This window comes from Ovis aries, chromosome 23, assembly GCF_016772045.2.
Source record: "Ovis aries strain OAR_USU_Benz2616 breed Rambouillet chromosome 23, ARS-UI_Ramb_v3.0, whole genome shotgun sequence".
Taxonomy (NCBI): domain Eukaryota; kingdom Metazoa; phylum Chordata; class Mammalia; order Artiodactyla; family Bovidae; genus Ovis; species Ovis aries.
Window position 1 is genome coordinate 43,953,241 of NC_056076.1, and position 22,835 is coordinate 43,976,075.

Below are 22,835 nucleotides of genomic sequence, written 5' to 3' on the forward strand. Positions count from 1 at the left end.
CCCCGGAGCACGGAGCTGCCCGTCCAGGGCACGGACAGGAAGCCCAGGGAGTGCACCTGACCTGCGAGCACACCTGATGTGAGAAAAGAAATGGAGTCGCAGCACAGCAGAATTCAGTAAAACAGAACAATTCTTTTCAGGGGAGCCACACGCAGAAGGGAATAGTGTAAACCTCCAGTCTGGCCACAACAGTATTCATCTGTGGCAGAGACGGGACAGGGCTGGTTTTGGCGAAGTGTGGGCATGAGAACACAAAAGGGTGCTTTGAAGACACCATGAAATAAAACCCATGAGGCGTTTGACTTTAATGTGAAAGCAGAGGCCAGAATGCCTGTTTTACAATTAACCGAATACAGAGGAAAATGTTATACGTTATGGGGAAGACTCGCTAGTTTGCTTTCCCCCCGAACTGTGGAACTTCTGTTTTAAAAATATGATTTTAAGTTTCTGCTTTGTGTGCCAAGGTATAAAGTGAAGTCAGATGAATGCAAGGAGTTAAATCTGTGTTGTGATGCTGTGTTTTTAAAAATTGCACTATCTTCACTGTTTAACATGAGGAAGCTTTATGTGAAGTCCTGTATGTTGTTTTCTCACCTGTGCATCATTATTAGGCCCCATAATAATGTTCCCCCCATAATTGTGCAGGAAAGGGTGTTTGGGGAGGTAGCCTAACATACTGCTAACTTACACTTGTGAAGAGAGTCATCACAGGGCATGCATCACCAGGGCACCTGCAGACTGGATGGAGCAGAGGAAACGCCCGCGTCCCTGGTGGGTCGAGTCCCTCCAGCCTCAGGCTGTGTGTTTCACGCCTGCATTCACACATCACACAGTGCTGCCCTAGTCCTCCAGCAGGGCAGTTTCTGCAGTAATTGATTTTTTTTTTTCACTGTAGCATGAAATATACTCAGATAATACACTATTTTATGCAATAAATTGTTTAAAATGCAAGGTGGTTATTTTTATACTGTTGAAACATGTGATTTCAGTGTTTCCTGTGGTCTGTCTTTCCATGGATAGTTGAGTTCAGGCCTGGATGGCTGATCATTGAGACTCGACAGTGGCTCCGATGTGCTCGCTGCCCTGGTGTTGCCTGACGCTAGCTGCGGGTTCTCTGTGTGTAGAAACTCCTGAGTTGAGGAAGGGAACCAGCCCCATATGGGAACCAGCGCCTGGGAGAGATGCAGGGCTCAGAACCAGCCATGCTTCTGGGTCACTCAGGCTCTCCTGGAGACCAGAGCTGGGCAGGGAGTGACTCAGAGCCTTGGGTGAAAATGAAAAGCTCAACCTGCAGCTAAACTCAGCCAGAAGACTTAAATCTTGTAACATTCATCCTCCTCTAACACAGTAAGTTCCTTCTGCAGAACATCTGCCTTTCCTGCACCCAGGTGGGGGTTTCTGTGCAGCCCCTACCTGGTCTCGCAGGGTATCTGACCTGCAGGTCCAAGTGTCCACTCAGTTCTGAGTGTTGTCGTCTTGGGTGTGGTTGTCTGGCAAGGTGCCCTTGTGCCGCTGGCAGAGCACTGTCAACCTCAGGTCCTGTCTGCTGCCCTTTCTGAGGCCCTTCTTGGCCCGTAAGTCCCAGGTTTTGTCTGGAGGATTGGAATCCTCATCCACTTCACAGTGACATCCACACAAGTAGTTGGTCTATCTTAGGAGAAAATGGTCAGCGGTTGTCACTCATACTTCAGATCCTGTTGGGCAGTGTGCCTGCTGAGGGCCACAGTGGGAGCTCTAGGACAGGCAGAGCTCTGGGGGACCTGACCAAGGGACCCCTTCATCCCCCTACGAGGTCAGACAGCCTCGACCACGAGCCTATGCTTGCTTGATGGAGGCTTCACCTCGAGTTGGTGGTGACTATGGGGAAGTGCTTGTCCTCATCTGCAGCAGATTCAGTCAGGCATCCTCCCAGGTGCAGAACAAGGTTGGCGGATGATGTCGTCATTCCAAACTTCGCCAGCACTTTTGGGAGAGTGGGTGAGCCCATTCTATGGTTCTAGCTCAAAATGGTGATTTATGCTCAGAAATTGGTAAATTTCTGCAAGTACCTGAACATCTGGCATCTGTCCTTAGTACTGGCAAAACAATTATTCAAATAACTTTAATTGTCCTTTAAAACAGAGGTTGCTCCCTTTCAGCCACCCTATTAGATAACTGCCTCTAATGTTAACAGTTAGAGATGTCCGCATCTGTAACTATACAAAGCATGACTTGGATGGTCTCTGAGGCTGGGCCTCTGTAATGAATTAGTTTAAAAGCTGAGGTCCTAAATTGAATTAGGTCAGTCTGCTTTCCATACAGGGATAAGGTGATTTAGGTCTCTACTCTGTCAAAGGTTGTGTGGCCTGGGATGGAAAGGAGACATGGCTCTGAAGCTGCAGCCTGGTCAGTGGAGCCTGAGGGTCCAGCTTAGACGCCAGAGTCAGGTGACCAGGGAGCAGTGGGTGGAAGCTGGGATCCACAGTCTCAGCAACACCCTGGGTGTGAGCCTTGAGCAGGCCCACCTACAGGAAGATTCATGCATCTGTTGACTTTTTCAGGAAGCCTGGTGTTCCTCAGACACTGAGGTTGTCCTTTCCTACAAAAGAGATTTTGCTAAACAAGCCACGCATTTAGAGTTCTTCTGTGACCAAAATTCAGTGTTTAAAAAGCTTGACAGGCCTACTCTCTGTCCTCCACACCAAAAATACACTTGGATACACAGCCCAGTCAGCAGAGGAAAACATGCAAAACACAGGTAGGTTTGTCCTCAGAAGGACACTTAAATCTACTAACTGCAGCTGGGAGAGGACAGGGGCTAGTAGGAAGGGGCCAGCAGGAAACTGCAGGCCTTTCACCCCAGCACAGGGATCTATGTGCAGATAAGCACATCTCCAACTTCGAGTTACTGCTCTTTGTCTGTATTTTATTGTCTTAAGGAGGAGAAGGGCTCAAAGGCCAGCACTTTGCAGAAGCACTCAGAACTGGCAGAATCCATTCCAGTCTCTGCCTTCCTCAGAGCAAGAAGCTGCATCCTGACAGGCAGGCCCGGGCCTTACCTCCGCCTGCTCTCTGGCAGGGGTGTCCCTGCAGACGCTGGCTGGGGCCGTACACCCCTCCAAAGCAGCCTCCGTCCGCTGCTGGCCACATGGCTTATGTGTGGGTCAGCCTGGCTGAGGCGTGCCAGCTGGGGGCTGCTCCCCAAGCCTTGTTTGTGGTGCTGAGGCTACTTGAGGTCTGCTGTTGCCAATGACATGTAGGTGTACCCTGCATTTTTCTTAAAATTTCCAAAGCTCAGCAGTGTCTATGACGAAAAAATTGGGAAGGATACTGGTGCTGGGTGTGTGGCCTTGCAGTGACAGACACCTGCTCCCCACTTCCTGGTGGAAGAGCAGGGACCAGGCTCCCCTTCTGCATGGTCGCCTTGGTTACCATGGCTTTGGTGAAGTGGAGATGCATTGGCAAGTCCCCCCAGTGAGAGGACACTGTGTCTAAAGGGGCCCAGCAAAGGCAGATGAAACACCTACTCTCACCCCAACCATGAAAGGGTCCCAGCAGCTCACCTGCCTTGCGTGGACTCCTTAGAAATCAGGATCTCAGCTTAGGTTATTTTACTCCCCAAGTGCTGCATTTTGGGTCTGTATTCACGGCCAGGGTTTGACAGTCATTTGCTGCTACTGCCTTCAGGGTGGCTCAGGGAGGGAGGCCTTGTGAGCAGTGCTGTCCTCAGTGTGCACGGTGCTGGGTGAGAACTGTCCACAGAGATGCAGGTGATGAGGACTCACATCCTTCCACAGAGCTCAGAGTACAGCAGTTTTACTGACTGAAGTGCCACATGTTCTAACTTCAGCTGATGCGTCGTCATGCCGCACTCATAACGGTGCTTTCAGTGTCTGTCATGCATTCATTTTGTTAGGTGCTGTATATATAACTTGACCAGATTATGCACATATCCTACCCAATGGGTGGAACAAAAACGGTACTGCAATATAATGTATAGGTACCAGATTTAACAGAAATGGCATAGAATTTGTGAATGCCTATGTGCTTTGTCCTCTTTTGTAAGGAAATCTGCTAGTGGATGCATACAGATAAAGTCTATGTCATTTATTTTCTTATTAAATATCAATATTATAACACAAGGGAAATAAGTGTGAACAAGCAAGCACAGCCTATGTACAGCAATCGGAGTTGCATCTTTGTTGTGAAAACACTTTTTAAGAAATAAGTTTTTAAAATTCTGTAGCCTTCTGGGGCCACCAGATGTTTCTTTTTAATCCCTTCAAGTTCAGTTGGACCAGTATTATAGTCAGAAAAAAATGCTGATTTTTCAATTTGCTTTATGAAAACATATTCTATCTTACATTGTAGAATGAAGAGGGCAGACCCAGTGAAGAGCGCACTTTTCATTAAAATTGCAAAACTTTGCAAAACTTAAGTTAGAGTGAGCACAGTGGCCTGCAGCAAGGATTGTGCAGTCTAGATGCATTTGTGACCATCTGTGTCTGCCTTTTTGACAAATGGAAGCTGTGAACCATTGAATGAGCAGTAGTGTTTGCAGAAAAATAACTAACAAACCAGTCCACTTGAGAAGACCCCATTCTCAGAAAAATGTCTGTTACGGGTTATAATGAGCAGACTGGCAGTCAGCCAGCTGAGTGAAGTCTTAAATCCCCTCCCTTTGATATCTCCTGGTGATAACTACCAAACTAGGACCCAAACTAGGCTTTGCCATTGACCAGGGACCACATCATTCCCCGACAAAGCATCTACTTCCAGCTCTCGCGATTCTGACAGTGACCTTTGTGTTTATCTTCAAACATTCTAATAGTCAAAACAGAAAGAAATGACAACATTCACTAAAACCACTGATGAAACTCTGGGTGTGGGCCTCCTTCCAAGTTCTGTCCATGGAGGTCACTGGTGAAATACTGCCCATCTGATCTATACTTCCAGTTTATTCTGTCATCAGAGGATGTTAATTCTAGTTAATTGGTTTTTGTTCTGCAGTAGGTGTTCTGATTTGAAAATCATGACAGAATCATACTCTCATCCACAAAATAAGTACTGAAAGTGCCTCTGCAGCTCTTGATGCTAACAGACCAGAGGTCAGTCCTTCAGCTGTGATTTTCAGGGGCCACAAGATGAGGGTCTGTGTTTCTTGCACTCAGAGCCCCTGCTGTCTGCTCACTGCTAGCAGCAGGGTCCTGGTGGCTCAAGTCAAGGGTGGAGGCTCCTCCCTGTCAGAACCTCTTCCCCCCACAGGATGCTGCGCAGGTTGTTGTCTGAAGCACTAAACCTGGTACACAGCATGGCTTCCTATCTACAAGACTAATCGAGGCTTAAACTGTACTGTTAATGATGCTGGTTCATTTTAATGTGCTTGCCTCCTGTATTACTATTCTTCATTTCATGGTTTTCAAAAATCACACTTTCTGATATTAAAGCTATTTTTAAATGTGTAATACTATTAATAGCATTTAGTTCACTTTCACTAGGCTGCTTTATAATGACAAGTACAGTTGTAGCTGAACTTTTCAATAGTCATTAGGTTCAATATCATAGGTTCACACGACCTATGATAATCCAAAGTCATGGTCTTTTTTTTAAACAGCCATTTGTGCTTACTGTCCAACAGAATTCCCAGTTATACACAGAGAAAGATTTCCAGCTGTTTTGTACCTGCCTGTCTGAGTGATGATACAGTTCCTAGACCCAAGGTCTGTAATCGCAATCCCTAAAGGACAATGATGCTCTAGTGCTGTGTGTTATGAAATCAGCCCTTTCTGACTGTTTTTAATGCTGTGGTTGAACTGCAGCTTAAAATCATTAAAAATAATCAGTGATACATGTGTCTCCTGTTTTTTTTTACACAAAAAATCTTTTCACAATATATATTGGCCGGGGGTGGTGGGCACTCTAAGTACTTAAAAAATCGTCTCAGAAATGTTTCTGATGCTTATTTGGTTCTTATTCTGACTTTTCAGAAATTATATTCTGCTATAAACAACACTGGCAGATCACATCATACAGTTCTGGTTTCTACACAGGAAATTCAGGGATTGTCACCTGACAGGTGTCACTTCAGGTTTCTGGACGCTGTTACAAACTGGAGTCAGCTCAGCAGAAAATGTGAATGAAACTAATAGGAACTGTTCAGCAGATGCCCTCAGAGGCTGAGGTCTTTTGTATCAGTTTTCAGTTCATGATGACGGAGCAAAAGGAATTCAAGATTCCTTCACTGAGAGATGAGAATGATAACTCTAAGCTCCAAATAAGTACATAGATTCACAGATCACATGATTGAGAATGTACAAAGCCTCATACAATCCACCAAAAGTGAAGTGTAAATGTTAGTTGTTCAGTCGTGTCCAACTTTTTGCGATACATGAACTGTGACCCACCAGACTCCTCTGTCCATAGACTTCTCCAAGCAAGAATATTGAAATGCATATAACTGAGTTTAGCTTCATTGCAGGAAAAAAATTTAATATAAAAAATTAATATATTTTTGCATTTCTATACATTAGTAAATGAACTTTGGAAACTGAAATCTTAAAGTACCATTTAAATAACCGCCTGGGCCCAAAACTCTAGTTATAAACCCATTTTTGTTTTGGTCACGCCATGTGGGTTGCAGGATCTTCGTTTTCTGAGCAAGGCTTAAAACTGGGCCACGGCAGTGAAAGCATGGAGTCTTAATCACTAGACTGCCAAGGAGCTCCTATAACACTTATTTCAGATTCTGAATTATTTTTTAGATCATTTTGGAAAGGGGATTAGAAAACTATGAGGAGGAAAATAGCTGTAAGAAAAGGATTTCTTTCTCTTAAAATAGCAGTCACTGACAAACCACATTATGCTATTGAATACATTTTATAATTTCTTACTTAGCAGTTATTTAAGAAAATTTAAAGACTTTTCCCCCAAACTTCTATCCCTCAGTGAAGTAAGACCAGTATATAAACTTTGCTCACAGTTGGGCTTGATTCCTACTGGACTGGGTTCAGTAAACCCATTTCTATGTGTGGTTGCCTGGTTGGCTGGGTCTAAGGTCCGGGTGCAGGGAGGTTACCTCGAGCTGCTCCAGGGGTGGCAGCAGACAGTCAGAGTGGACCCACTGGTGTCCATCTAGGCAGCAGGGCTCTGCGTAGCCCTGAGGAACGAGAGGCTGTGCTGGAGGGCAGCAGGTGGGACGCTGAAATCTCCATCATCGGGGCCTGGGGGACCCTTCCTGCAGCCCTGGCTGGCTATACATTGGAAGACCCTGAAGATTACAGAAGCCCTAGGCCGAAAGCAGACAAGAGGCTGGGAAGCTGCTGGGGGTTCAGGAGCTGTCCATCAGGCTGGAGCTGAAGCACTGGAGGCCAAGGAACCCCACATGGGTTCTCCAAAGCCCAGGTACTGCTTGCTGCCCAGGCAGGGACAGAAATGCCAAGGACTGGACCTGCCATTTTCCACTTAGGCTACACTCAGCACAAGATGTGACAGAGCCCAACACCTCCCTCCTTGGTGGGGAATGGGCTCCTTCCCCGCCCCCCCCATCCCCATACATAGGGAGCTCCCACTGCACCTTGGGGGCTGCACTGGACCCCAGACCCACCCCCCAGTCTCCGGCTTTCTTGGACTGACTTCTGTTCATTGGATCGTTTGTGAAACAGCAGAGCTGCCAACTGCTAAGCAAATGGACAAGCAACTCAGTCAGCCCTCTCACTGAAACTTTGGGAGACATCTTTGAAAAAGAACCTTCAGCAATCCACTCACAGTGGCCTTGGAACAGACACTTTCTCTGACTTTCCATGATGATACTTGCACATAACAGTTAATAACTAATCTGTTACTTAAAACATCATAAAGATCTTTCATTATAGTGTTTGACATTTTACTTTGAAAGAGCTAGATGTATCTAATATACGACTTGTCTGTTTTCTTTAAATACCTCTTCTACCCAAACTGTTAAGACCTTTGTAAAATTCCTGGAATTACCTCCTAAATATCACTGAAATGAGACAGCCAGCTCCATATCTTACTGGAGCATAAAGGACTACAGTAACATCTTCCGTCTGTAAATAAATAGAAGGTAGATTCTAAAACAAAAGACTGTATTTGAAGGCATAGTCTTATTATTTTCACTAGTGGCAGGAAGGTGACCTTAATACATGTACTCTTTTCCCTTTGTTGGGAGCTGCAAACAGCACTCTGCTACATGCAAAATGTTGAGTCAGTAAAAAATTGTTTCGATACTTAAAAAGGTTGGTTTCACTATTTTTCTTGGTCTCTCTTTTTTTAACCTAATCTGTTTTTCATTTCAATTGTTAATTTTTTGAGCACTTTTTTCCATTTTGTAGACATTAAGTCTCAGCTATGACTCCTTCTTTACCTTGTCAATAATCCTATTTAAAAACAGATGCACACACCAGACACAGCAAGTTTAAGGCTTACTGTAAATGAAATGGGTCGTGATACTTACCACACATACACACTCTGGATAATTTAACTCAGTGCCCACTATGTGCTACTGGCCTGCTACAAACACTCCACGTAGACACTCCAGGGGTCCCCCTTTCAGCTCTCTGTAGCTTCCCTTAAGGACTAGGTTGGCAAGATGAGAGCAGCAGTGTTTGACAAGATCAAGTATTCCTGATACCAAATATGATACAAGAACTTCTTACACCTTCAGAGAACATTTTACTAGAGAATTTCAAAGCATTCCCCAGTGTCTCACGTTCTGTAATTGAACAAACACAACAGAGTTATGAAACTGGATGGCAGCAGATCTCCACTGGACTGAACCAAAGGTAGAAACGCAGCTTCTTAGACCCACGATTTATCCTCATTGGAAAACATGCCCTATGCAATGTGAAAAGTAAAAAGAAAAGTTTCATTTAACACATGATTTTAAACCAGGCAGTCTTAGTGACTAAACAAGAAATTTGTTAATATCTATCTCAGCATTTAACATTCAGAAGATGTGAATTATTTAATAAGTTAAAACAGGTTCACTGTTTCCGGATTTGAAAAAGGACTGTCAATTTGGAATCACACGTTTGATCTGCATTAGCAGATAAACCATCCTGCCTGATGAACCCTGCATATGGCAGAGTGAGTTCTGCCCCTTCATACTCTGCCCTCCCCTACCAAGAAGAGTCACCACAGCATATCCAACACAAGAGACATATCAAATGTAAACATTTTTTCCCTTCAAAATATTCTCTAAATTTGGCCACTTTGGCACACAAAGTGACGGTGACACCTGTGGGACTATTTCTGGCAAATCCCTCTGGCATCTTCTTACCGAATCAGATCACTTAACAGACAAACTAGAAAGAGGCCGTTCCCACTTTCAATTTTAAGGTTAGAACTGGAGTAAAGGCAGTCAGAGCAAAAGGAATCACACTCACTCAGATGTGACAACTTTCACATCTGACCATGACTGAATTTCATTTCAAGCTGGTTTTAATGATAGCTTTGCTATTTAAAAAAAGTAAAATATTCAAGTAAGAATGTTTCAATGCAAGGAGCAAACAGCGTTTACAATCTTAAATGGTACTCCATAATGGAACCAAGCCCGACACTGGCAGGTGGAGACCAGACGGCAGGGGCAAGAAGGTCCCACCCTCCCAGAACTGCACTGCTGAGAATACAAGCTCCAGGCACTGCTGTGGGCATTTGCTCCCCACTATAAACTCCAGGTATAATGATTTCTCTTTTCCTCTGAGAGATCAGCTGGAGAGGACATGATGTAGGAATAACAAGAGTTTTATGTGCTGGGTAACAAAGTGCTATGGCCACACAGATTTGCTTAAAAATTTGATTATGACAAGCTTCAGGTAAAAGTCATTTTTAAAGGGTCAATTTTTCATTTACATGTAACCATACATCTTATTTACATATATATGACTCAACTTTCATTCAGCTTTCTTCATTTGAAGTCTACATTTTAACTGGTATGTAACCATTATATAGTCTTCACAGAAGGACTACATATCCTCTTATTCACAGCCAGTTCTGATGATAATCCTTTGTCTCCACATTGAGAACTGATCACAGTTAAAGCCTCAGTGAATAATGAAGATCCAGTGTTAAATCTGCTTACAGCCACACCAGCTATTCAAGGAGTCAGCAGCTGCAACTAAGTCCAAAGCAAGGATGACTGAAGACATGGACCACTGCTTAATGCTGCTACTGCCATGAAATTCTTATACTGGGTTCATTTTTTCTTTTAAAAAAACTGATTTTTCTGGTAATGTTTAAAGTTATCTCAGTTTAACTCAAGAGAACTGCTATATTTAGGCTAGTAACAACAAAAAAAAATCAAGAGCATGTACCTTTGTCCATAGTCTCCAAAGGTTCAAGTGCAAGAACTGTCTAAAACCTGGTATACAAGGCACCCTATTCCACTTTTTTCTTAAGAGAAACCTTTCCTTTGGTTTCTTGCAGTTTTTCAGTGAGTCTGTCCTTTGTCTCTTCCATCTTCTCTGTGAGGAGCTCCTTTGTTTCCTCCATCTTGTCTTGCAGGTACTCCTTCACGGGGGGTGGTGTCGACATGTAGCCCCGGCTACGCAGATACTTCACAGTGAAGGAGGTCCCCCCGAGAGTTACAGTGTACCGCGCAGGCGTTGCAATCTGCAGGAAAACGAGACAGTTTAGTATGGATTATAACTACCATCTTAAGCAAAAACTGGCTGGCTCAGTGGTAAAGATTCCGCCTGCAATGCAGGTGACGCAGGTTCTACATCTCTGTGTCAGGAAGATCCCCTGGAGGAGGAAATGGCAACCCACTCCAGTATTCTTGCTGAGACAATCCCATGGACAGAGGTGCCTGGCGGGCCACACAGTCCATGGGGTCACAAAGAGTTGGACACTACTGAGCACACATAAGCAAAGACAGTGTAAAATTAAAACTCTTGGTAATAACTATCAATTACTTTATTGCTTCACAAGGCTAAAACAGTTACATGCTATATGGTTTTCCCTCCTAACATTCCATAAGTATTTGTCACCTAGACACTGACCTAGGATCAGAGAATATACACAGTAGCAGCACCAAAGTTTGTACTCCACATGCTAATGAACCTGGGGGGCAGGAGCCCCGAAATCAGTGAGAGCTCAGGACCCTCAGACAACAAAGGCACATGCATTTCCATTCTCAGAAACCCTGTCAACCTGCACACACTATACCAAACTGAGGGGCAAACACAAGCCAAATGTTTGTTCTTCACGGAGTCTAGTTTCACTTGTAAATCTTTTCTTTAACTTCTCCAGGCTTTATGATACTTTATCATTACAGTCCACACTGAGTCTGGAATCCCAACCAGGAACTTTGTGAGGCGAACGAATGGTAAAATGGCACACATGTAGGAGACAAGTACAGGTCAACTGACCAGAGGTTACTTAGTCCCGAACTAACTAGTAAACTAATTGGTTCAAAGGGAGAATTGTAACAGCACAGGCTGCATCACATTCTGAGGCAAGGAACCTCCTCCTATCTGCTGTTCTACCTGAGAAGTCAGGTTACAGGAAACACCCAAGTGGACAATTTACACCTCCCTCCTCCCAGAGGAACATGAGTAGAGCCACTGGTGACATCAGCCCACCTGCATGCCAGCCTCGTGTTTCAATTCTAAGCAGACCGGCAGGCACTGAGCACTGATGCTCCTTCAGAGCACAGCACCAGCACAGGAAACGCAGCGCAAGAAGATGGAACTCTGAACCCCTAGGCACTCATGAGCAAAGACAACAGACATTCAGAAAAGAAGAGACACACAGACTGTGATATGAGAGTATGGGATAAGAAACAGTTATAATTAGGGACATGGTTTAAACCATCAAGACAGCTGGATTTATTAAACTACACAAACTGCAAATTCATCAATTGATAATTTATGAATTTAGTAAGTTTTAATGTTGAAAAATTCAGCAATTAAGCTTTAGGCCTCTAGTCAAAATTATCATATAAGAAGAAATAAAAATTAAAGTACTACTATAAACCCATAATTCTAAGTATTTTTATAACAAAGATAAATTAACATCTACTTTCCCAATGTTTTCTACCTGGTTTCCTAGAATAAAGCTACGAAGAACCTCATAACTTTTTGTCAATTGAGAAAAATTAGATTAATATAGCTAAACTCCACAATTTACAATGAGTCTTCCAAAACCACAAGTATAAAAACTATTAACAACAAAGATGTCATTGTCTGAATCTAGACAACAGTTGTAAAGACAATGAACAAGTGAAATATATGTAACATCAACAACTAAGTCTAAGGTTTATCACAGAAATCAATTTGATTTAAACTTTACTATTTTACTTTTTAGGAAGATGAACTATTATAAACAGTAAAATAAATGCTAAATTTCACTAATATGTCAGGTGGCATATGGATCTCTGAATAAGGAAATTAATGTACTGTCAATAGGAGAAATGTCAGAGATGACCTGCTTGCTAGAAACTCATTAGTCTCATATGTGTCTCAGCACAGCAGGCTGTGAACAACCTACCTATTCTTAGGGCACTTCTTCCTTAGCCATCATTTTATTTACCCATAAAAAATGTATACTTTTAGTCATTAGTCATATAAGAGGTGAAATACACTGAGTTATAAAGGTAAGCCTGGGAACAGGCAGGGAGTGTTATGAAGGTTCAGTGTGAGGCTCCATCCACCCACAGCAGTACCTACCTTAAACAGGGCATATGCTGTTAGTGCATTTCCACTCTGGGAATTTTTCAGAATGTTCACTATACTGTCAGGTAACCCAATAAGTTCTAGAAAAGGAACGACATTCACTCCTCTAAGAAAGAAACAGAAAGTAATTCATATGTATATAAACTTTTGGGGTATTTTCAAAAGATTACCTGAAAACATCAAAACCAAATTTTTGTTTAAAAGTCAATTCTGCATCACCAAGCACACTCTAACTTCACTCTAAAGGAACAACGTGCATGAACACCAGCATCCCACTTTTCACAGCTTCTGCTCATGGACATTCCTCATTAGCACACTGAGAAAAACAGAATCATTTATCAGAGCAAAATTAATAGCACTAGGTAACCTGAGAAAAAAGGATCAGAATCATTCACCTGATCTTGGAATCTTTAGTTCCTTAGAATGATCCAACTCAAACTTTTAAGACAATTTTTATCTCTAAAATTACATGTCAAACTATACTATTACCATAAAAGCAAGGGATATTATAACATCACTTACTGTGTTATTATGCAAAGAATAAATGACTCTATGGGTTTGATAAAACTTCAATGATTCTAAAAAGATGCTTCTACTATCAGACTTAGAAGGTACCTGAAGAAGCAATTACCATAAACTGCAAGAAATTTTTGAAGGGAGGGAGAGAGGGCAGATATAGTCTCTAATCTAGCTGCTGCTGCTGCTGCGTCTCTTCAGTCATGTCCGACTCTGTGCGACCCCATAGATGGCAGCCCACCAGGCTCCCCCGTCCCTGTGGATTCTCCAGGCAAGAACACTGGAGTGGGTTGCCATGTCCTTCTCCAGTGCGTGAAAGTGAAGTCGTTCAGTTGTGTCTGACTCTTAGTGACCCCATGGACTGCAGCCTACCAGGCTTCTCCATCTGGGGGATTTTCCAGGCAAGAGTACTGGAGTGGGGTCCCACTGCCTTCTCCGCTAATCTAGCTGGTAAACCCTAATTGCTTTTTAGTTTCCCTGAGTGTTGAGTTTGCCACATTGACATATTTGTGCTCTCCTGCTCTCTCCCTCACTATCCATACTGGGTTAGCCAAACGTTTCCAAAACATTGCAGAAAAACCCAAACTTTCTGGCCAACCCAGTAGTTGTTTTGCAGATGTTCGGCTTTCACCCTTAAATGACAAGGTTCTCATTCTGTGCTTCTCCTTCATAGGCAAAATCATCACAGGAAACTTAACATATAGGATAGTATATAGTTAATACAACAGTAGATTATTTAATGTTAAAACTCCCTGTATTGTCCCATGTCCCTTGTCACTATCTTCTCCGTGTTTTCCAGTTTTTCTCCAGAAGTATTATCCAGCATATTCTGTTGAGGAAGGCAGGATGTTTTTTTTTTGATGCTGAGACCTTTGACGCTCCTGGGCCAGTCATGTGGTAGAATAGCCCCCCAACTTGAATCTGTCTGATTGTTTGTTCATGATTAGATTTGGGGTAAATGTTTCCTGACAAGAAAGCTGCAGAGCTGATTCTGTGCCATCAGAGCATCACAGCAGGAGCCCCAGGATCAGTCAGTCCCATCCCTGATGTGAGTCTGACTTGTGGTTAAGGTCTGGTCCACAGATTACTCCTCTGTACAAGTATTCTTGCTGTTTATAATAAAGAAAGGGAACAGCCTGGATTCATTATTATTATGGTGGTTGTTATCTCCTAGTTTATCTTTAACATTAAAAATTAATTTAACTGGGAAAAGTTGTCCCTCTCTGATCTCACAATATAATACTAGGAGATCAGAGAACTTTTTCCAGCTAAAATCAAATCAGATAAACCCAGCATCTAGTTGGCTGAATCGAAAACCTATATTTAACACAATTCCAACAATAAAATCATCTCAGTCAGAGATTATACAGTAAGATTTACTGCCATTCAAACATACACTACTGTTTTCTAAGTATGACTTCTCTTAGAACAAACTGACTTAATTTCTCAAGTGTTAAGGATCTAACAAAACATTAGGGGCTGTTCTGGAAAGCAACACATCCTACCTAATGTAACTGAGCTATGTGATGCTGTAACAGAACTGGACCAGCAGTCATGGCTGGGCAATAGAGCTGAGTCTGGCAAACAAATTTCCATGCTAACAGAAAGCCAAAGGTAGGTGGTGGTGGATGAGGGATAGGACTTTAAAGCCTAATTAACATCACTAGATTATTTCAGGGTCTAATTTTTTGGTTACAGAACTTCTTTACTGAAGGCAAGGAAAAATAAATGGGAAAAAAGTACTCTTAATAGTCCAAATAAGAAGCTCATATTCAATGAATTAAATTTCTCCCCCTCAGGTCAGGAGGCTGAACGCTTATTAAAAGCAATGTAGGGAAGGCAAAAGAAACAAGGAAGAAGCTCATCATTAGTCACAAAACCAAATCAGAAAAATCCTCAGTGGCTCCCAAAAGAAAATTTGATACGTAGAAAGCCATTCCATTAAATAGAAGAAATGAATGCCTATGAAATTTTTATGTAAAATGATACATGATTTTAGGCTCCATTAAAAAACTAAATGCAGTTCTGAAGATTTCTATATTACACATGTCCAGAAAATGTCAGTAATAAACAAAAAGGTAACTCCATAAAATGCACATACAAAATCTCTGCAAAGAAAGGAACTGTTAAAGAAAATGATACATAATGAAGAAGGAAGAAATTGAGTAACAAGAACAGAATGCAGACAAAGATACAAAAAGAAACAAAATAGCATCAATCACACAGGTTAAAAATAATCTTTTTTAGAACACTGGCAAAGAAACATTTCTAGACCTGTGTTTTGTAAGAAGAGTCTCCATTCTATCATCTTTTAATTTAGTAAACGATGAGCTCTTTTCAACAAGTGAGCTTTATAATACTCAATACCTATCAAACATTAAACATAAACCCAAACTGAAAATCAGTAGTCTTTTAGAAAGTATAGACTAATTCTAAACCCACTAGGGGAGTTCCCGGAAACATCAAAATGGTCTTCACTGTGCACCTCGTCGCTGCAGGATGAGCACGCGGCCCGCTTGGTCACACCCAGGCCACAGCAAGAAAAGCCACACAGCACTCAGGGAACAGGCACACGCTGGCACACCCAGTTCTGCTGGCGGCAGAAACAAACTGGAAATCATAGGGAATCTGGTTGTACGTGAAACTCCTGCTCCTAAAACAATGTGAATAACACAACTCACTTTAAAAGAAAGGAACGGTATTTATCAAGAAAGGTATATTTAGAAATTCTATGTTTTAAGTGCACAACAAATCAACTTCTGATCAGAACAAAGGACCTTACCTTGACATTCATCAGATGTAACATTAAGGTATAAGTCTATAATTTGTTCATTTTTGTGTCTACAACAGATACAAGTCAGGCTTTATAAAAATCTTACTAATTTCCAATCAAAATCATACATGTGGCAAAATAAGTTCTTTTCACAGTGATTAGCACTTTTAACAATATCTTATTTAAATACAAAGCTAACTTATGGTGCTGTCAAATTTCTGGAATCGGTTATTTCTGTGCTATCCTAGATGCTGATGGGACATGAGCACAGTGATTAAGATTTGAAATCAGACTGAGTTATTTTGGGGAAAAACTAAGTTATTTAGACTTATTCTTGTTTAACCTGCTCTCTCTTTAATAAGATGGGAATAATTATTTCATATGGTTGCTCTGAAAATTAAATGATAGTTACAAAAATTTTAGTATAATATCTGCTGTACATAGTAAGAAAATGTTAGCTATTGTTATTAAAATGTGGAAAACAGCTATGAAAAACAGTCATCCTCTATCAGTTGAAGACATTAAAGCATTTCAAAAACTATTTAAAGGCTTTCATTAGTATAATTAACATTCTGATAAAAGGCTCAGTCAAGCAAAAACTTACTTTATGGCTGCATAATAAAATGTTCCAAACCAAACAGCAGAAGTTATTAGATGCACTGGAATCAAAACTTTTCCATATTGTCTAAATGTTTTCTTAAATCGCTGATAAAGACTAATAGATCTGTCTTGTAACGGATCAGGTTCTTCCTTTTTTTCGGAGGGAGGTCCTGAGGATGTGGCACTGGATGACAGAACTCTCTTGGATAAGATATCCTGCTCCCACTGTTTATGGTGAAAGACCCCTGGTTGGGATGGAACAGCAATGAATGGCTTCCTTTCCTTTGCAACACACTGGGCAGTGGGTAAGTGCAGCGACCGTTTCTGAGGGCCTTGTACCACAACCACTCTGGATTCCAAGGTATACAAAAGTAATGGTCCCTTTATGTTTTGACAGTGTCCCAAAAGACCGGCTTTATGTGGTTCCATGCACGTCCTATGTGCCAGTCGGAATACAGTCTTTGGTACATTCCATTGCATTTTGAAGAATGGAGATTGATGGACCTCAGCTTCTATAGACACTAGATTAAAAAAAAAAAATAGGTTATACATAGATTTCCATTGTAAACCAATCAATTTAAACATAAATTGTTAACTATTAGGAAGTTAAAAGACACTGTTACCAAATCCATAGAAAGAAATGTTAAGGTATATAGTTCTATACACCACAATTTTAAAATTTCATTAAAATACATCATGTAAATATGATACAGTAAACCACAGCAGCAGACATCATGAAGGGTAAGGTTTCGGGGCTGTTTTATTGCTACAAAAGGGATATCTGTAGGGCTTCTCTCATTCTACAAAGAAGTAGTGTAATACAATGGGAAAATCAGATCTGGAAGTAAAAGAGCTGGGCCATAATGTTTTGGGGTCATAATTCTGTGCAATTATCTCTTAGACTGGACTTGAGATGGGAATTTCAAGACCTGAATTCATCACTCTCCACAACCCCCTTCTCTGAAAACAGAACAACCAATCAGTCTCATTATACTTGTTTATTTGGGGAAAATGCTTTAAATCTTCAAATACATGGTCATCAGAACCTGGTCTTTTGTTAAATATCTGAGTAGTGGTATCCAGTGGTGATATCTTGCATATTTCTATTGTCATATCACATCATGGGCTACAGTGCCTTCTTCACCACTGAAAATAGTGAAGAGTGCTTTTAAGTCTAATCTGATTAGAGCACCAATTCCAGGAACACCGTAACCAATTCAGAAAGTTCATCATTACAATTCTGTTCCTTTAGAAACACTCTTAGTACCAAAATATGAATCAGAAGGGATCTCCAGAGATATTGAAGCAACAAGGAAAAACACAGATGTTTATCTACCTATCTCTATAGGGCTTCCCAGGTGGCGCTAGTGGTAAAGAACCTGCCTGCCAACGCAGGAGACACAGAGATGCAGGTTCGATCCCTCGGTTGGGAAGGTCCCCTAAAGGAGGAAATGGCAACCCAGTCCAATATTCTTGCCTGGAGAATCCCATGGACAGAGAAACCTGGTAGGCTACAGTCCATAGGGTCACACAGAGTCGGACATGACTGAAGCGACTTAACAGGCATACACCTATCTTTTGGCTTATCTCCATCTAGATAGATATTTCTATCTATTGGGTATCTATTATAAGGTTGTTTAAATAGATACATGTTTATGTTAAGGAACTAGCTCACACAACTGTGGGGGCTACACATTTGGTATGTGTAGGGTAGATGTGCAGGCTGGAAACTCAGACAAGAACTGATGCCACAGTCTTGAGATTTTTTTTTTTCTTGAGATGCCTCAGTTTGAAATTTAGACTGAGTGAGGCCCACTCACATTATGGAGGGTAATCTCCTTTACTTAAAGACAGTTGATTATAGATGTTAACAGATTTTCAAAATACCATCAAAATAACACCTAGTGTTTGATTAAATAACTATGCTTTTGAACTGTGGTCTTGGAGAAGACTCTTAGAGTCCCTTGGACTGCAAGGAGATCCAACCAGTCCATCCTAAAGGAAATCAGTCCTGAATATTCATTGGAGGGACTGATGCTGAAGCTGAAACTCCAATACTTTGGACACCTGATGCAAAGAACTGACTCATCGTTAAAGACCCTGATGCTGGGAAAGATTGAAGGCAGGAGAAGGGGATGACAGAGGATGAGATGGTTGGATGGCATTACTGACTCTATGGACATGAGTTTGAGTAAGCTCCAGGAGTAGGTGATAGACAGGGAGGCCTGGTGTGCTGCAGCCCATGGGGTTCCAAAGAGTTGGACACGAATGAGTGAACTGAACTGATAGCCAGATCTCTTGTTGTTAAGTTGCTCAGTCTTGTCCAGCTCTCTGTGATCCCATGGACTGCAGACCACCAGGCTTCTCTGTTCATGGGATTTTTCCAGGCAAGAATACTGGCTTGCCATTTTCTTCTCCAGGGGATCTTCTGAACCAGGGATCAAAGCCACATCTACCTGCCTTGGCAGGCAGGTTCTTTACTAATGAACCACCAGGGAAGCCATCCATAGCCAGGTTTAGTTGACAAAGCTACTCATCACACATACAAGCTTATAGATTTCTCAACCAAATCTTTACTTTCTACTAAAGTAAAAACCTTTTAAACATTGACATCTTATGTGCTCAAAAAGAGGCAATAAAATTTCAGTAGGAACACTTTGGCTGAGTGAACTGGAGGAATGAACAGTTTTCCCAAAACTGTTTAGAGAAACAGTTCTATAACCACTTTTTTCCCACCTCCAAGAATAGTATCATTCCTGGGAAACTGTAACATTGTATCTATACTTTAAAAACAAATTATATGTTTCAAAAAATGTGATATTCAACCCTGCAATAGAAATGACAGCTTAAAATTACACACCTGAGTGCTCTCACTTTAAGGGATGGTATCTAGGGAATTTGTTGCTTGCCTTTGACCAGAAAACTTACAAGTTACCACTTCATTTTTCTCTCAACAGACAAAAGTCTAATACAAAACAGGAGAATTCCAAACCAGTCTGGGTGAATGGACCAAATAATCAAAACAGCACATAAAGAAATCTTATAAATGGGTTGAAATAAATAAATCCTGTATGTCCTTTCAAAAAAAAAAATGAGATTTTGAAAAATCATTCCAGGTGATTCATTCATCCATAACCATCCCACTATGTGCCAGGCACTGTTCAAGGCACCTGGGTTAAATCACTGAACAAAATGATGATCCCTGTCTTGCTAGAGTTCACGTGCTAGCAAGACAACATCTATCCAGCTGTTTTCTCTCTGAACATAATAACCCAAGCAGTAAGAAGTATCAAAACATTTCCTGAAAATCTACTATGTGCCAAGTAACTTCCAGTTCTCAGTCTGGCACTGTTTCATTATTAGCACAGTACAGTCTCTGGGCTTTCCACGTGGCTCAGTAATAAAAGAATCTGCCTGCCAAGGCAGGAGTTGCAAGAGACCCTGGTTCCATCCCTGCGTCTGGAAGATCCCCTGGAGAAGGAAAGGGCAATCCACTCCAGTATTCTTGCCTGGAAAATCCCATGAACAGAGAAACCTGGCGGGTTTCAGTCCATAGGGTCGCAAAGAGTGGAATACGACTGAGCATGCACAGACCATGGTCTTTGGAGTCAGGCTGCTTGGATCCAAAACCTAGCCCACTACTACTTCCCAGCTGCATGACCTTGGGCAAGTTACTTACCACTCATCTATGAAACAAAAGAATCATAACAACTATCCCACTGGATCATGTACAAGTTAAAAATGAATTCAAATATATAAAGGTACTACTAGACTATCAGCTATTACTCTTTTAACTCAATTTCCAGAAAAGCACTTATTACTCAGGTAACAGTGGGGAAAAATAATATCAATGGTAACTTTTAATTTTTATGTAGCTCATTTACTCCCTCCCTGGAGTAGGAAATGGCAGCCCATTCCAGTATTCTTGCCTGAGAAATCCCATGGATAGAGAAGCCTGGTGGGCTGCAATCCATGGGTTCACAAGAGAGTCAGACATGACTTAGTGACTAAACAATAATTTACTCCCTCTACTATCCTCAAGAGTTCTTCCTGTTCTTGAAACCAGTGGGTAATCGTTAAATTCATTTCACCTATATCCTGCCTTACACCACTTTCCAGTCACCTTTCTCTACACTCCCCCTTCCATCTCAGAGTGCCCTACTTCTTTATTCTTTATCCCATAAACACCCAGAGCCCTTCACCTTAGGGTGTCCGACTTTGCAACCCCATGAACTGTAGCCTGCCAGGCTCCTCTGTCCATGGAATTCTCCAGGCAGGAATACTGGAGTGGGTAGCCATTGCCTTCTCCACGGGGATCTTTCCAACCCAGGAATTGAACCCAGATCTCCTGCATTGCAGGCAGATTCTTTATCGTATGAGCCACCAGGTAGGCCCCTATATATCTTATGCACAACAATTCATGGTGGAGTCTGGATAATATAGTTAGGAGGCTTTTAATCTTATGAGAATATTTCTTAAGTCAAAATTAGACTCATTTTCTGTAAAATTACAGTAGCAACTCTCTTAAGAAAATTTAGCATCACAACCAGCAAATATGGATTGGTAATTACCCAGTTCTAAATGCATGAATATGTAGATAGCACAATCTCCAGCACTATACCTTTGCTTTAGGTGGAGAGCAAATGAACTTTAGGTGGAGAGCAAAAAATCTACTATAAAAATGAGGATCAAAATAAGAATATGCCATGTGGAAAAACCTATTTCCCCAATGTGTTGTGCAAAGTAACAAGTACTTTTAAATCACAGTTTAAGTGAAAAAGTGAAAGTGTTAGTTGCTCAGTCATGTCAGATTCTTTTCGACTCCTTTGACTGTAGGCCAGGCTCCTCTGTCACGGAGTTCTCCAGGCAAGAAAAGACACATTTTGTTTGTCATAGTGATTTTTCACAGATGTCAGCGGTGGCAGGCCACTAATTTATGTTTAGAAAAATAAACAAGATGTTTAGTTGAATTTTTAGGTTTGATGCTTAAACTTTCTTGGAAGGATCACTGTCTATTTCTTATGCATGGAATATTTACAAAGATACTCAAAAGTAACCTTGTGATATGAAGATAGTAATGATCTAAAAGGTGCATGCATCAGTACAGTAATAAAAACAATCAACTTCGAAAAAAAATGAACTGAAGTTAATTCTCAACTTCGCTCACCGCATATAATAAAAATACAGTCATCTGAAACTGATGGCTCATCCTCATTTGATAAAAACAGGCTTCGTTCTTGGGCCAAAGTTTATAAAGAGCAAACAACCTCAGAAAGGTTAAAGCCCACAATTTAGAAGTGACTGGATTCTAAAGTACATGCTGCAGGCACTGCTTGCTTTCCCCCAAGCGAAGTCTACCGGCTGCTGTAACTGCGCCTACTGACAGGTATGCAAGCCAGCACACCTATTTCCACAGCTGCTTTTAAGGGGTTCAAGTTTGGTAACGAAGAATAGAAGACATATTTCTGATCACGTCTTTACACCATCTCGGTGGGAGGTGCTGAGGCGCAACGCGTCAACCATCTTAGTCCACAGGCAGTTCTGACCCTAGCGTAGAGGGTGGAAAGCAGGAACGAGCGACACTCCGGTGGAAATCTGGGAGGGAAGGATGAACCAAACGAGTTGACTCCCCAACCACCCCATATCAAAGTCCAGCCAACAGATACTATCACTGAAGCGTTTCTGAAAAACATGTATGGCCTGTCGCGCTCCTCCAGAGGCTGACCGAGCACGGCCCTCTCGAGGGAGGTCTGGCCGGAACTTCCAAGTGCGGCGGAATGGAGCGACCCGCGATGCAGTGAGAAGCAGGACGCCGCGCGCTTCCGAAGCAAGTCCGAGGTCGGGGGCTTCCGGCCCCTCCCGACCGGCGTCCGAGGAAGGGCAAACCAAAGGCTGGAAATCCGCCCCACGGACAGGGTTAGCAGGACACCGGCCCACTGCGAAGGGCGGGGTGACCTCTGTCCGCCCAGGGGCGCTCGCGCCGCGCACCACGCTGAGGAGGCCCCGCCGACCGCCCCTCCCCCAGAGGCCTCGACCCCCGTTACCTCAGGACCTCAGCCCGGAGGAGCCGCTAGGAGACCCCTCCGCGTCACTCCTCAGAGCGACCAGCAGAACGTGAGTCTGGCCGCCGGAAGCCGTGGGCTCAGGCGACCAGCCTCCCACCCGCCCGCCACGCCGTCCCTCCAACCAGGTTCTTGCGTCCCTTCGAGCTGTCGCTCTCCGCACGCCGCGCGCAGCACGCCGGGACTCGGGATTCCGGGCCAAGCGACCCGCGATCT

At 42.4% G+C, this 22,835-nt stretch overlaps 2 protein-coding genes across 5 annotated transcripts in view; one reads left to right on the forward strand and one right to left on the reverse strand.

Moving 5' to 3' along the window:
• LDLRAD4 (low density lipoprotein receptor class A domain containing 4) overlaps positions 1 to 5,827 on the forward strand; it is a 160,105-nt gene extending 154,278 nt beyond the window's left edge. The window contains 1 exon segment of the mRNA XM_060405482.1: positions 2 to 5,827. Coding sequence (XP_060261465.1) covers positions 2 to 60 — 59 coding nt within the window. The 3' untranslated portion in view covers positions 61 to 5,827.
• FAM210A (family with sequence similarity 210 member A) lies at positions 4,072 to 22,796 on the reverse strand. 4 transcript variants are annotated; one of them, XR_001024035.3, is made up of 5 exons: positions 22,602 to 22,796; positions 16,562 to 17,078; positions 12,663 to 12,774; positions 10,308 to 10,605; positions 4,072 to 8,829 (listed from the first exon to the last, which is right to left on the reverse strand). XR_001024035.3 is itself a non-coding variant. In XM_004020515.4 (4 exons), the coding sequence occupies exons 2-4, from the start codon at positions 17,035 to 17,037 to the stop codon at positions 10,372 to 10,374; spliced, it is 822 nt and encodes a 273-aa protein (XP_004020564.1). In that variant the 5' UTR covers positions 17,038 to 17,078; positions 22,602 to 22,796; the 3' UTR covers positions 4,072 to 10,371. The 4 variants fall into 4 exon arrangements, 3 of the variants coding, with proteins under 3 accessions (XP_004020564.1, XP_011959010.1, XP_042095256.1); XM_004020515.4 differs by having other exon boundaries at positions 4,072 to 10,605; XM_012103620.3 differs by having other exon boundaries at positions 4,072 to 10,605; positions 21,725 to 22,796.
• Positions 22,797 to 22,835: the final 39 nt, after the last annotated feature.

What these genes read in the sequence shown, in the direction of transcription:
- FAM210A (XM_004020515.4), bottom strand. Translation starts at nt 17,037, where the DNA reads ATGCAATGGAATGTACCAAAGACTGTATTCCGACTGGCACATAGGACG. An exon ending in TTTTATTATGCAGCCATAAA is followed by an intron (nt 12,775 to 16,561) that starts GTAAGTTTTTGC and finishes TTTCTTTCTTAG; the next exon opens with AGGAGTGAATGTCGTTCCTT. An exon ending in CAGCATATGCCCTGTTTAAG is followed by an intron (nt 10,606 to 12,662) that starts GTAGGTACTGCT and finishes GTTTTCCTGCAG; the next exon opens with ATTGCAACGCCTGCGCGGTA.